Source organism: Nycticebus coucang, chromosome 19 (genome assembly GCF_027406575.1).
Source record: "Nycticebus coucang isolate mNycCou1 chromosome 19, mNycCou1.pri, whole genome shotgun sequence".
Taxonomy (NCBI): domain Eukaryota; kingdom Metazoa; phylum Chordata; class Mammalia; order Primates; family Lorisidae; genus Nycticebus; species Nycticebus coucang.
In genome coordinates this window covers 18343974-18359706 of record NC_069798.1, presented here as the reverse complement: position 1 = coordinate 18359706, position 15733 = coordinate 18343974, and the positions used below count along the sequence as shown (strand labels likewise).

Below are 15733 nucleotides of genomic sequence, written 5' to 3'. Positions count from 1 at the left end.
TGAAGAGGGTACCTATGAATAAAGTGCGTGGAGAGCTTGACATCAAATTCAGATAGTCAAAAGACTTTTGTGGCCTAATTCTTTACTGTCTTCCAAAGGGTTGAGATTGATGGAAACTGCCCTCTAAATAAATTATATACATAGTACTCATCAATTTTGAAGCACTACTGGGGAATTTTCTTTTTTTTTTTAACTTAGGTGAAATTATTAGGAAAGATATTTTTTTCTCTCTCCAGGCTCATTCCGTTATTTAGTTAAAGTCGATAAAGACTTCAGAGTTTGACAGACAATAGGTACCCAAATAAATCATACTTAAGAGAATGAAGAAACAAATGAAGCCTTTTCCAAAAAACATTGACACTCAACTGGGAGTCTGGCTAGATGATGAAGTAACTGTGGTCAGTGAAGTGATGGTTTTCTCTGAGAACTGTTATCGAGAGTCTGGCAGGATTGTGTCATTCCTGAAATAATACTCCCAAGGCAGCCATAAATTTCCATCCTAGGAAGCAGGGTATTTGCCTAAGATACTTTTATTACAGTTGTCAGATTATCAGAATTAATGAGAACACTCCCTTCTGCAAGCATGAGGTATAATATAGATGTTCTGTGTGTGTGTGAGAGAGAGAGAGAGAGAGAAATATACGTGTTTTAATCCAGATTGAAATTTATGGAAAAGTTAGGACCTGTATTAAATTCTTTCACTATTCTATTAAATGTGATGAATTAGATTATCTAATAATAAAAGTATTTTACTATTGACTTGCTTTTCTGGAAGTGACACGAAGAAGCTTGTTTCTTTCTCCAGTGAAAGAGAGAATATAGTCCAACTCGATAGTGAAACATGACATAAGACAGGGACATACATTCTCAACATAAAGTCATTAATACTTTCGGTTTAAACTTTAGCTCATTTGTTCAATGCAGTGCCCTGGGGCTCCTGTTTGAACAGGCCACAGCTAGGTTAGGAGGCAAATTTTTCACTTGCTGCTTTTGAAAGATGCCCGAAGTCAAATCCCTTAAAGGATTTTACTGGCAAAAATCACTGCTGGTCTGTTGGGTAGGTGAGTTGGATGATGTAAACTACCAGGAAGCGGCAAACTGAAAGCACCTGGGAAATGGAAATTTTACAGATAAACTGATCAACATGCCTGGAAAATCTGTGCAGCATAGACATGGGAAAAGAAGGAAGAAATAAAATTCCCGAGGACTGGTTCATAACAGAGTAATTTAGATGGGGTGAATTCTATGAAAGGAATTAATAAACATTTTTGTGGCTTTTTTTAAAAAAAGATATCTCATCAAAATTTAAGTGAATAATTGAACAGTAAAGGATCCTGATTGGAGGAGGTGTTTTTCCCAGATTATTTTTGGTTTATCTTCCTTTTATTTAAATAGGAGTTATAATTAAGTGAATAAATCTTTTTTTTTTTTTTAATAAATCTTAAGGGTACCTACGTATCACCCAGCTCAAGACATCGAACTTTCCTGGCTCTCCTGCGGCTCATTTTTACCACTCCCAGTCGGACCCCCAAAGGTGCCGTCCCAGGTTCCTTTACCTGCCTGGCACTTCCTATGACTGGAATCACACGGAATGTGCTCTCTTGTGTCTGGTCCCTTTTCTGCGATGTTCTGCCGAATCCTCCCCCGCATCCTGCCCCATGGCATCAGTAAAGAAGGCAGAAATTCTCTTAGAAGGAGAGAGGGAAGATTGTGTCGTAGGGTCCTATGCCACTGACGTCCCATTCCAAAACACACGGGTTTCTCTTATCACATGAGTGGTAAGTCCAAGCCTGTTCGGATTTGGGCTTCCAAATATTAAGGAATGTTCAAGCCAAGTTTACTGTGCTGTTCAAAATGATAGCCACTAGCCACGGGTAGCTATGTCAATCAACATTTACATTAGGTAAAAGAAATTAAAATTAAAGATTCAGTTCCTGGGATGCACTTGTCACACTTCAGTGCTCAGGAAGTCACTGGGGACCAGTGATGGTGACCTGAACAGGCCGATGGAGAGCATTCCCACCCCTGCAGGAAGCGCTCCCCGGTGTGGGCTCCCGGCCTACCGCCTCTTCCACCGCCCCTCTACCAGACAGGAAGATGTTATTGTGAGCCTTATTTATTTTTTCCATTATAAGTTGTCCTTTAATTCTGTGGTTCTGAGACCACACATCATCATACACGCTTCTGTCTCCTGCATCATCCGTCCACTTTGGGGGAGAAAAATAATAAGTGGTTGAATTCCCACACTGTACTGAACTTTTAATTTCTAGAATATACCATGCATTCCCGCGCTTTGGGGACTTGGCAGTACTGCTTGGCACCCTCTTTCCAGCCTCCCGTCTCATCTGCTAGCTCTCAGTTGAGACTGTCTCTAAGGACCCTTCCCCATCCTTCCCAGCCCCTAAGCCTGGATTAAGTGTCGCCTCTGTTCAGCTACCTTAGTGGCCTTCTGCCCTGTCGAGTTGCTGGTTTCGTGGTTTCTCTCCCACTGGACAACAGTCGGTTAAGGCAGAAAACAGTCTGTCTTGTTCGCTGTTGAGTATCCATGACCTAGTACGGTACCCAGCACGTAGGAGACACTAATAAACCACAGAAGGAAGGAGCACAGACTGGCATGAGAGAGGGGCAGTGACTCAGTCACTTCATGATAGGGTGGGTTCCCCTCCCCTGGGGAGGAGTACATTCCATAGGGGTTTTATTCAGAGGCAGCCTCCTGTCTGACCAGCTTCCAGATATATACGGCAGGTGCTCTGAGCCAGCAGTCCTCAATCCTTTTGGCACCAGGGACTGGTCTTCCCTCTTTGCTAATGATAATCAGCATTTGCAGCCATTCCCCAGACCTAGCATTGCCTCCTCATTTCCACCTCAGGTCATTAGATGCTCATAAGGAGTATGAATCCTACATCCCTCACTGTGCAGTTTACGGTAGAGGGTTTGTGCCTCTGTGAGAATCCAAAGCTTCTGATCTGGGTGGCGCCTGTGGCTCAGTGGGTAGGGCGCCGGCCCCATATGCCGAGGGTGGCGGGTTCAAACCCAGCCCCGGCCAAAATGCAACAACAACAAAAAAAAAAATAGCCGGGCGTTGTGGCAGGCGCCTGTAGTCCCAGCTACTTGGGAGGCTGAGTTAAGAGAATCGCCTAAGCCCAAGGATTTGGAGGTTGCTGTGAGCTGTGTGATGCCACGGCACTCTACCAAGGGCGATAAGGTGAGACTCTGTTTCTACAAAAAAAAAAAAAAAAGACAAAGCTTCTGATCTGACAGGAGACAGCCCAGGCGGTGATATGAGAATCCGGAGTGGCTGTGAATACAGATAAAGCTTTGCTCACTCACCTGCTGCTCACCTCCTGCTGTGTGGCCTGGCTCCTAACAAGCCATGGACCAGTACTGGTCAAGGGTCCGGGGGTGGGGACTGTAGTTCTGAGCTGGTCCTTCAGTAGTGATAGTGGCACTTACAACTTCTTTATACTCTATCTGGTGAAAGTTTATAGTTTTCCTTTCCTTTTTTTTTTTTTCTTTTCTTTTTTGAGATTGATCTTACTCTGTCGCCCTAGGTAGAGTGCTGTAGTATCATCATAACTCACAGCAACCTAAAACTCTTGGACTTCATTCCTCCTGCCTCAGCCTCCCAAGTAGCTGGGACTACAGGCACCCATCACAACACCCACCTAGTTTTTTTATTTTTAGTAGAAACAGGGTCTCACTGTTGCTCAGGCTGGTCTCAAACTCCTGGGTTTAAGTGATCCATCCGCCTTGACCTCCCGGAGTGCTATAGTTTTCCTTTCATCAGAAGTAATACTAAAAGACATGTGCAAACTAAGATAATGATGGGTAAGTGATTAAAGGGAAAACGGAGAGAATGGGAGAACGGAGTTAAAGAAGAGTGACGATATGATAGAAAATTCCACATCTCAGCAGGCAGCTGTTTTTAGCATCACAGGCCAAGTCTCACCAAGCCAAACCATCTGATGGGGTGCAGACATGTAACAGGACAGTTAACAGAAATTTTAACTCGAACTAGTTTTAAAAATAAAGAAATTTGGGCAGGCCTCTTGGCTCATGCCTGTAATCCCAGTAATTTGTAAGGCAGAGGCAGGAGGGCTGCTTTTGAGGCTAGGAGTTCAAGACCAGCCTGAGAAAAATAGCAAGACCTCGTCTCTACAAAATGAAAATAAAATACCCTGTCATGGTGGCATGCACCTGGAGGCTTGTGCCATCATACTTAAGCCTGGGAAATGGAATGAGACCCTGTCTCAAAAAAGAAAATAAAGAAATTTATTTGCCCAAGTGACAGGGATTCTAAAGATAGATTCAGAGTTGGTTGACTTGGTGTCTCAATGACATCAGGACCGGGTTCTTTCTTGTCCTCCACTCTGCCATCCTGCGCATCGGCTTGACCCTTCGGCTGGTGGGGGGATGGCAGCTGCAGTAGGAGCATCCCCGCTGGGACTTCAGCATCAGCTCCTGATACTGGTAAGGGGAGGAGGCTGCCAAAATCGTGCTAGATGAAACATCCAGAGTGGATGAGGTGAGGGTTGACTGTCAACTCCAAGGTCCATTGCAAGTGTCGAGACTTCCCAGCCCCAAAGAGCCTCCCCTAAACCCTGCCTTATGTATTTGAAAAGTGTTTACAGTCTGCCCCACACAGAAAATACCAAGAGGAAAGCTCTGCCTCTGTTAGCTAATATCAGATGATGCCTTAAAAATGACCGTAATTAGGGACACAGAACAAGGAACCCATCCAGGGTGGGGAGAAGCCCAGGAGCAGGGGGGGAAGGGCTCCCCAAAGGAGGGCAGCTCTTGTCCTTGCCCTTGAGCTTTAATGCCCACCCACTACTCTCAGCTGGAGAAACACTGGTTCAGTTTTAAATTTAGTAATATCCATACATGTATGACTTGCAGTATAAATGGTGTATATTCTGACAAATCTGGAATCCTTCAACCAATCAGTTACACTTTGGTTTTTTTCTCCCTTCTGTATAGACCTTGCGGTGTTAGTGCTGTGCTGAATGGGGTCACAGACTAACGATGATATTAACCCTGCAAATCTGCTCATTTTTGCCTGAGCACCCTCAGGCAGGACAGAGAATGTGTCCAATTGAAAAACTATTACAGACTTTGCAGTGCTGTGATGGGCCGAAATGTAACAAGCAGGGTGTGTGTGTGTGTGTGTGTGTGTAGCCAGGAAGTGAGTGTGTGTGTGTGCGCGCGTGTGTGTAGCCAGGAAGTGATTTTCTGGAAGGAAGTTAGATAGTATGCATCTCTTAGAAGTGGAGGTTATATGATTGGGTTTTAATGGAAAAATGTATTCGGATGTCTTGGAGAATTGAAGGAAAGAAAAAAAAGAGAAAAGAAAAATGTGTCTTGTGTCATCCAAATTTTAAAATGCTACTTTTTAATATTCCTGAATCCTAACTATTTTGTATTTCCTACCAACTGTGCCTTTATTTTTTTAGGTTTCTTCCCCTACCCAATAACCCTTCAACTCCTTTTCTTTATATATTTCAGACATCCTTTTGTGCTTTTTTAGTGGCTATTTTTCATTGTTAAAAATACATATGAATTTATAGAGAATAATATAGTGAACTCCCTGGAGCCTACCACCCAATTTAAGAACTAACACGTGGGCGGCGCCTGTGGCTCAGTCGGTAAGGCGCCGGCCCCATATACCGAGGGTGACGGGTTCAAACCCGGCCCCGGCCAAACTGCAACCAAAAAATGGCCGGGCGTTGTGGCGGGCGCCTGTGGTCCCAGCTGCTTGGGAGGCTGAGGCAGGAGAATCGCTTGGGCCCAGGAGTTGGAGGTTGCTGTGAGCTGTGTGAGGCCACGGCACTCTACCGAGGGCCATGAAGTGAGACTCTGTCTCTACAAAAAAAAAAAAAAAAAAAAAAAAAAAAGAACTAACACGTGAAGTCCTTTTCTGTGACTGTTTCTGGGGTTCTGTTTAATTCAGCATGTAGAAAAGCACAACACAGATGGTAAATATTTTGTGTAAAGGCCCAATCACCACCCCTTTATGGTAGATGTTGAGTTTTAGAAAGCATGTGCATTCACAGTCTTGCTTGGACATGTGGTTAATGCTAAGTAGTTTAACAGTTGTGCCCCAGGTAATTCCTAAAGCTGTTCCAGATCATAAAATCTATGATGTTTCGCAAATTTATATTTTATCATGCTGCGTTTTATGCACAAAAACTAGATGACTTCCTCTTTGTAATCTCCATCAAAGGCATTTTTCAAAATCCCTTTAGTATGCCTTATCACCGGCTTTGCCACACATTGTTTGCATGTTGGAAAACCGTCTCTGGCTAAATTATAAAGCCAGGAGCGTGCACGTGTCACCTGCCGTCAATCTTACAGAATTCATACATAAACACTATTTTAGCTCATTCCTCAATTATAGACTCTAAATGTGGGACCCCTTGGGTGCCAGAGACCTGACTGGACTTGTCTGTGGTTTGGGCTCTAATGTAAAAGCAAAAAGACATATTTGAAATATTTATATTGAATCCATGGAACACATGTAATATTTTATCTCCTCAAGAGCCCGGTTTCTGACACGTGTCCCTGCCGCCATCCTGAGAGGTCCTCATTCTGGTCTCTTTGCTCACATGGCACCTTTGCTATGATGACACATCCCCACATCAACATCCGCCCAGTGCCACCACCTGGGAACTTGATTTCTTCAAGAAGTCAGGCAAACAGAAGGGCAGCTCTGTGGTGGTTTATAAGCACACATACAGCGTAGGAGGGTGTATTCTTGTACAAAGCATACCCACACCCATGGTCTGGGAGGGAAAGAAACAGAGAAAAGGAGATAAAATATGGGTTGCCTTTTTTTTTTTTTAATTTGCTAACTGATAAACCTGGGGTGCCTCTTTGCAAGTTTGCTTTACGTAAGCTAGCTAGCTAGCTGATGGCTAGACCAGCTATGCCCTCTTTTTCCTGATTCAAAAACTAGAAATTTAAGAAAACATTTTGTAGGGTGGCTCAGTGAGTAGGACGCCGGCCCCATATACTGAGGGTGGCAGGTTCAAACCCGGCCCCGGCCAAACTGCATCAAAAAATAGCCAGGCATTGTGGTGGGCGCCTGTAGTCTCAGCTACTTGGGAGGCTGAGGCAAGAGAATCAGCTAAGCCCAAGAGCTGGAGGTTGCTGTGAGCTGTGACGCCACAGCACTCTACCGATGGTGACAAAGTGAGACTCTGTCTCTTAAAAAAAAAAATTTGTAGAACTCAAGTGCCAACAGTCTGTTTTTATTCCCAATACGTAACAAGGAGGAAGTTTTCAAAGAGAAGGATCAATCGCACGTATTTTCTTTAGATGCGTAATAAGTGTTGTCTCTTCCTTTGGAAAGAATAGAATTCTTCCACATGCCATTTCCCCCATTGTGAAATGGGAGAGTTTGTATAATAAATGCTCTTAGTCTTCAGAATTATTTGAAGTGAGCATTAGTTCAGCTCTTGATTCTGAGTATGTGAAGTTTTCCTTTCCTTTGCTACAGAATTTGTTTTTCTAATATTCATGCTAACAAAAACAAGGACTCTGCCAATGTTCCAGGTTTTATTATCGAATGAATGTCACCATTAATCACGCGTTATTGTTTATGATGTGTGTATTTCCTTTCTCTCCACTGAAAAGAGAAAAAATGTCTAAACTTGCTTATCTCTCTGTAGGACAGTCGGCCCAATATGTCAAGACCTCTGATCACTAGATCCCCTGCTTCTCCACTGAACAACCAAGGCATTCCTACTCCAGCACAACTCACAAAATCCAATGCGCCCGTCCACATTGATGTGGGCGGCCACATGTACACCAGCAGCCTGGCTACCCTCACCAAATACCCTGAATCAAGGTAATCTCAAAAACTGAAAAGTCACACTCCAAAGTGCATGTATTTGATGACCTAACTGTTTTTCCTTTGACCAGCATAACAGCGAGGCCTGGCCAAGGCTTGCGGGCGCCACGTGGGCCATGCTACAGCGGAGGCTGCTGTAGAATGTGGCTGTACGTCTTACAGGTTCTGATCATTTTGTAGATTACTTGGCCCATCAGTTTGTAAACTGGAAAAAAAAATGAGAGACTCATATCAGTGAGGTGTTATATTTAGAACAGTATGCAAAAGTCCAGGAAGCCAAAAAAGTCTTGTTTAAAAAAAAAAAAAATGAAGAGTCATTGATGAGAAAGCTCAAGGCAGGTAAATAAATTCATGAATTGTTTGAAGGAGAGTGTTTGACAAATAGGCAGTATACATTTCTGTTTATGAGATATCCCTTCTACACCCCCACCCATTTCTAAAAGGATTCCAAAGAAAGAATTTCCTTTGGACCCTGGGACAACTTTCTTGGTTCTGTTCATATTCAGGGGTTATGCCCAGATCTTGTAAAGGGATTTATCTTCACCAGCCCTGCTGGTGGATAAAGGATGAGGCATGAGCTCATGTGGGCTGATATCAGGGGAAAGGGCGTTTCTCTGCTTGTTTTTGCTCATAGGAAATGGAAAAACACACTGGTTGAGCTTCAGAAGAGCACCGATTGCATTTTTAAGAACATTTTACAAAGTGACAGATAACAGGTAGCTTACTGCCTAAGCAGATAGCGCTGACATAAAAATCACTGTCATCTTGAAAAGTACATGAAGATTGATTGCAGGGTTTTTTAAAATCTGTCTCCACTACCTGATATTTAAAGAACATAAAAGTTGGGAAGAAGGAAGATGAAATATTTTCTATCTTGATTTCCAGATTTAATGTCTATAATCAACATGAAATGATTTCAATAAAATCAATTTCTCTTCATCCAGTGACCCAACAGACTATATACATATACTTTTTCTTTTCTTTTTTTTTTTTTTTTTTGCAGTTTTTGGCCAGGGCTGGGTTTGAACCTGCCACCGCCAGCATATGGGGCCAGTGCCCTACTCCTTTGAGCCACAGGCACTGCCCAGACTATATATTTTAAAATAAAATGATCATATGAGTCATGTATTGGTATTATTGAGTCCCCACCTTCTCTAAGTGCATTATGGTAGGTACTACAAATTCGTGTGATAATAATGGCTGTAGTTTTCAAGAATATTGTTATATAAGTAGTGTTCTTTAAAAAAAAACAAAAAAACTATTTCCAGTTCTTCTAACTGCTAATATCAAACTCAACAACAAAAAATTACTGCTGGTGCTTCAAATGAACAGTTAACTCAAGGGATCAAGTCACAAAATATATATGAGTCAAAAGCAAATCTTCAGCTGTAGCTGAAGAATTCATTGGGCTGGGCTGGTAGCCTTTTGCTTCTGTTTGCTTTTTGAACCCTGTTATGGGAGGGGAGTTACTAATAATAACAGCATTTGCCTATGACCTAAGCAAGAGGTTTTATTCCAGTGCTCACTGTAACAGGCTGGGTTTTTTACCACAATCCTGCTCCCCCGGGTTTGGCTCCTTGTCAAGCTCCCTGGCATCACTTGGCCTGTTAGTGGTGCTAGAAGATAGAAGGATAGTGGCTCCTTCTGTTCAGTTCCTGTCTCTCAAATAATTAGCCACTTTCATCATTTTGATGCTGTATGTTATGAAGAGCTCAAATGGCGTCCCATTTGCAGATCCTTCCTCAGCCCATCATTCCATGGGTATTTCTAGGGATCCTCTTTTCATCCCTCACTACCCAGACTCCATCAATCTCTATTCTCTGTACCTCCACCGTCTCCTTTGCAGCCCGCAGACACATGTAGCTAATGAACACTTTATATGTGGCCATTCCAAATTAAAGTATCCCCTCAGTTGTAAAATAAGACAATGGATTTGAAAAACTTAGTACCAGAAAAAATAAAACAACTCAATAGTCTTTTGTATTGATTTCATGTTGGAATGATAATACATTGAGTTAAAATGTTATTATTAAAATTAATTTCACTTTTTCCTTTTTATCTTTTTAATGTGACTATTAGACAATATAAAAAGTACATGTCTCACTTTTTATTTCTATTGGACATCTCTGATCTGTGAACAGATGTTTTTATACAAGCACCTAATTAAACTTACTTCTCCCCCAACCCGATACTTCTATACATTAAGAATTGAATTTTCCTTTCACCCACAGAATTAGAAAAGGTAGAATTGTTATCTTCCTTTCCCCAGGCTTTCTGACCTTTCCCTAGGCTTCCTGACACCAATGGACCACAATATCACAGGCGCAGTAGCAAAAATAATTTGTGATTCATTAGTTCCAGGTTTAGATGCTGTCTCTGCCATTTGCCTAACCGTTGTTTGGCTATGGACAGTTCCAATTTCTGAACACCTGTCTTTCCTCCTGTAAAACAAGCACAAATATGTCTTTTTGCAAGGTTTTTGGGAGGATTACATGTGATTATGAAAAGCACACCATGCCCTGACCCATAAGATTGCCTATATAGACTTAATCTGCCAAACCCAGCAATTGCTTCTTTTCAAACTGCCTTTCAAGATCCAAAAATATCCCATTCCTTCATTTCCTATCAATGGAAACAGCATCATAGCTGGATTACTACACTGTCAGGGGACTCTTGGCCTAGACCTTAAATACCCACACCTGTCACAAGTTCTGAGCTCCTCTTTATCATTACGGGTATCTTAAATAATTTGTTGAGACCCTTTTGAAACAAGCCTTACAAAGTAATTCTGTTTCTGTTGCTTATACCTAATAAACTAAATGACACAGGTCAGGTAACACTGGTTTGATGTCAAATTGATTACTATGCATTGCTTTGCCCCCTCTTGCGTTTTTTGGAGGTGTTTTGCTAAATAACTGCGTTTCAACGCAGCAGCCAGCTCAAGGGGACCCGTACACAAATCTTAGTAATCAAAGCAATGGAGGAGAAATAGTTTTTCATGCTTTCCCTATGAGTGTCAGGCGTTCCTTCCAATTTATGGGAAAATCTCTTGCATATTATTAACCATTTGGGGATAAATCCTATATCTAACATCAGGTTGCCCATGGTGATGGCATCACAACTAACTCCAGTTCTAATTCTAGATTCTAGCTAGGATGCTTCAAGCCTTTCTTACCCTGAGGGACATCCTCTGCCCCACTCCTTAGAGCTCTTTGTTCCTGACTCACCTGTCTCTTCCTTGGTTCAACCCAGAGTGAAGGAGTGCTTTGTCTGAGATTTTAAGGGGATACTTGTTTGTAGTTTAAAAGTACTAATTGGTATGTAAAAAGTGACCTTAAAAGCAGCAATAACTTTCTACAATTTTAAAGGTCCTGCAAAGAACCTAGTATCTTTGAAATATTATAGGGGATTTTTAAATTCTATCTGTATTTAATCTACTGTCTTGGCTAAAGAACACCCTTGGAACATCGTCCCCAGAAAGTTGTATGCAGGACGACAGTGCTGACCCTGAGAAGCACCTGGGAATCATTAAAAAGCAAGGCCCTGCCCCAGACCAATAAAATAAGGAGCTCTGCAATTTTCTGCAGAGGTCTTGATTTTTCACCATCTGGCTTTGAACAACACCAAGATGTTCGGTCCCTCCTGGAGAACATAGGCCTCTGCCTCAGTAAATATTTCATGCTATATCATAATGGCCCATTTCACCGAAGAAAATTCTTTTCAGTCTTCATTTCTGTAATTATGTAGTACTAAGGTTAGGAGTGTTTCCACAGCATGTGTGCGTGGGGGAGTGCGCTGCTCCCCTGTGGTTTTTTAAGCCTGTAAGCCCTAAGCAGTGATGGAGTAAGCAAGCTGACTTACATCTCATAAGGTTAATCGCTTGCGTTGTTATTCACTTCCCGTCATCAAGTGTTTTTTTGAGCTAAAGGGATTGAAGTTTTCAAATTTTTTCAGATTTCGGTGATGTACTGTCTTACCTAACATGTGCATGAGACGCCAAACAGCTCTTTGGAGATGTTTATGAGTCAAGTTAATCTACACCATCTCTGTAGGTAAACACTGACCCTTTCAGAGGATCCTAACAGGGCTAATTCTGATTGCTGTTTTGAATTGCAATCCCCAAGAAAAACATCCAGTTCTGATCTGTAGTAATTTTACATCAAACAAGTTAAAGAAAAAAATCAAGAAAAATAGATCACCATCAAGAAGAGATTTTAAATGGATATATTAAGAAAATGGAATATTTTGCTCAATAGTTTACTAGCTGTTAGATATCTAGACATATTCGAGGTAGACCCTGGAGATCTTCCTAGCCACGTGTGTGATATGAAAGATACATCCTGTGATTGCTTTAAAAGAAGACAGAAGTATGAGTTTAGAGTTAGGCATACTTTATTCTTTACTCTTATCGCTAACAAAAGCAATCAGAATAGCAACAGTTGATGGCTATTCAGATGTGAACTCTTTAAAACCAGGAAGTGGGCTGAAACCACTAATTAACCAAACCTCCTGGGTGGTACTAAGACAGGGGTCTCCCTGAGGAGCTTCCTGTCACCCAGTGACCTAGAGGTGAAAGGCGAGGTCTCCTGTTTCAATCCGCTGAGCCGTCCAACCTGACGGCTTGACAGAGCTTTTGTACATCTTAAATCCAGTACATGAGTTGACTCCCACATAAGTAGATTAAGCTAGATTGGTCTCTCCTAAATAGCAGCAGAGTTACTAAGCACGCTGGCGTTATGTGGGTAATTGCAAAACTCAAAGGACTCTACGTTCAGCCTTGGAGTCAATCAACACTTGTGGCCACCCAAGGGGTGTGTGTATTTGGAGCTTTAGGATGGGGTTGCCAAGCATGTGTGCCTTGCCAGCGGTGATCAGCTTTTGGCATGCGTCACTCTCAGATGTGTTAGCCATTACAGGATTATTGACGTGTAGCTACACTGAAAGGAAATTCAGACAAGTGCAATAATTAAAGGATTGGTGTGTACGTTTGGAGGACAATTGAAAAGCTTTCTATTGTAATTTTTATACGCCAGCCTAGGGACTTTGCTGTAAATCCTGTTTCAAGGCTGGGGATTCTGTGCCATCCCTTTTTATGACTTCCCGGTTCCCATTTTAACACTACAGACCTTAGATGTGGGTCCAGCATCCTTGTCCCATGTTTTATTATCTCAACAGAAAGGCTGGGAAAAGAAAATGCATTCAGCTTTGCCAAGTAGTTTGCTGCGCTTGCTTTCAGAATTATCGCACGGCATTGAAAAGAAAGCTTTTTATTATGGCTTGCTCTTTAGACCCACATGTTTTAGAATTCAATGTGTATTCAAAGTTAAAAATCACAGACTAGGTTATTGGAGTTTTTAGATGAGGGGAAGTGAACTTGAGCTGTATCATCTCAGCCCAAGTGAAGAGAGAGAGCGTATGCCCGCTGCTAATGCAGGTATAACGCTTAACGCGTGAAACGAGGAACGATTTTGACGGGTAAGATTGGTTGATGTTTAAAAAAAAAAAAGAAAGAAAGAAAAGAAAATTTGTTTACAGAGGGATTTGAAAAGGGAACAAGCACCTGGCAAATGAAAAATGGAAAGTTTCTCCAGGGTAATAGGGGAAATTTTCCTCTTTTCTGTCTTTTCTTTTCATCTTACAATATTGCTTTTCGAAAATTGCTCCTCTGTTATATAGGCAAAGGGTAAATGAAATAGTTGGCTTCAAAAGCCTTTTTCTTTTTTATGAAACAATGAAACTGGATTTTTCTGTTGAGTGCTGAAAAGCCAGTTCTTTGGTAACTTACACTGCACTACTGGTGAATTCAACAAACTTCCTTTGCCACTAGGGAACAAAATTGGCCTCACTTTTCAAGTAATCTAAATCATAAAATCTTGTCTTAGAGCACAAGTGAAAGAAGAAGAGAGCCGCACAGTGCCTGTGTTTTCCCCGTGAGGTTCTTCACTCATTCAGATTTATTGTGTGCTTTCCCTCTGCCAGGGCATACGGCGGCCAAGAAAACTCCCTGCTCTCCTGAGGCTTACTTGGGGGAGCGGAGGGGACAGCCAGTAAATAAACAACCAATAAGCAAGCAGTATTTCAGGGAATGGTTAAGTGCTACTAAGAAAAATAACACACAAGATAAATGGGCCCACCTTGCAGTGTGTTAAGTCTAAAGGTAATTTTATTCCTGTGTGGATTTTTTTCCCCATCATTTTTATTTGTTCATCTAAATTTTCAAGACAAAATCTAGTCTGCCTTTTATTTTAGGTTTAGGAACAGATTTTTGTCACTTTGGTATCCCAAATCATACTTGATCCATGAAGGTGGAGGCCACCCTCTCAGCTGCCGACATCCTGTATCCATGTCCCCCTGGGAGGGTGGCACAGCCATGTGACTCCTGAGTCACGCTGGGTATCCCAATGTGAAGTAACTCAGGACTGTGAGCCAGATTCCCTACCCTTATTAACCTCTCACTTCCCAAAAACTCAACGTCATCTTAGATAGAAACCCAATCCCTGAAAAGGTCTTTCTCACTTGTGTTTCGTCCTTGTGTCCCTGGTACCAAGTATTGTGCCACAGAGTGGACGTTCAAGTTTGCTTGATGTATGAATAAGTGACGGGAAAATATTGTACACAGAGGCTTTGTCAAAACAGTGAAGGGAGCGTAACTGAATGAAGTTATTCATATTACAGAGTGGAGTTTACAAGCCGGACCGGGCTCGTTACATATATCGTCTCATGTCCCATGCCCCAGTGACCTCACAGGCAGCAACTATCTTTACCCCAGTATCTTCCTTCTTCTCTGAGAGGCTGAGACTTAACCTCACGGGTCAGTCTCTGACCCCACATTGACTACGTGACCCTTGTTCTTCCCTCTTTGTTAACAATGGTTTGCAACCTTAGGATCAAATTAGAATCGAGCGGGACTCCCGAATCAAAAAACAGTGCCTGGACCTCCCCCAAAGGTTCTGATTTGATTATTCTAGGGCTGGGATTGGGCATGGGATTTTTTAATGCTTCCCGCAGTCAGCCACGTAGTCCATGGCTGAATTCCATCTCTCGGAATTGTGTTCTAAGAGTGGTGTTCAGCTTAAGAGGGCAGGTCATCTACGATATTTCAAGCCACTTTATTTTCAAGATGACCTTCACCTTCTTCCCTAGCTGAGAGCTTCTCAGTCAGTGCCAGGGCGAAGTTTGCACACACTGGGCCATTCCTCCCCTGAGGCAGTCCTGGCCAGTTGCTTCTAGGCATGAACAACCTTCTCTGCCACCCCAGAGTCATACAGATACACGCTGTCATTTTCTATGTGTGTTATGACGTGGAAAAGTTTGGAAAGAACTGCCTCAGACCAGAAGTGGAATAAACAGGTCTTGTTCTCACGTTCCTGTGGGTTTCCCAAGTTCTTTGTTCTCAGGACTCCCCCGACCCCCATGTCCATTGTACAAGCCTGCTGCAGCCAGGGACCAAGTTGGCCTTGGACCAGGGACCTTGCCACTTGCCTCAGGGCTAGCTGGTTGTACCTGTGAAGAGAAAGTGCCCAGCTTTGACCTTGCACAGGGCACCCACCAGAAGGAATGAGGCAGGGGCAGCACTGGGACACTGAGGGCTGCTCTCCAGGGTTGGGGCACCCAGTCCCATGGCTGCGTTAGTCACCTCTTTCCCGCTGTGCCCCTCCCTTCTTGTTGCCAATGGAACAGCAGGCCCCAAAGTGTAACAAACCCACTCAGGGCTCACGTCCATTCTGCACGAAACACACGTACACATGTGCATGTACTCACCCACACACCAACCTGGAAAACTTCGTTAAAATTTCATTTTAAAAATACACCCTCTAAACCTAAGCTTAGGTTTTTAAGCAGATACCCACCAGTTGTCTTTGGTGCTTTGTGCACTGAGCC

The 15733-nt window shown here is 42.6% G+C and overlaps 1 protein-coding gene across 3 annotated transcripts in view; it reads left to right on the top strand.

Annotated features, from left to right (window-relative positions):
- KCTD1 (potassium channel tetramerization domain containing 1) overlaps positions 1–15733 on the top strand; it is a 196556-nt gene that overhangs the window by 139461 nt on the left and 41362 nt on the right. For all 3 annotated transcript variants that reach the window (XM_053571663.1, XM_053571664.1, XM_053571662.1), the window contains one exon: positions 7671–7849. In XM_053571663.1, the coding sequence (XP_053427638.1) occupies positions 7671–7849 (179 nt within the window). The remainder of the gene's footprint in view (positions 1–7670; positions 7850–15733) is intronic.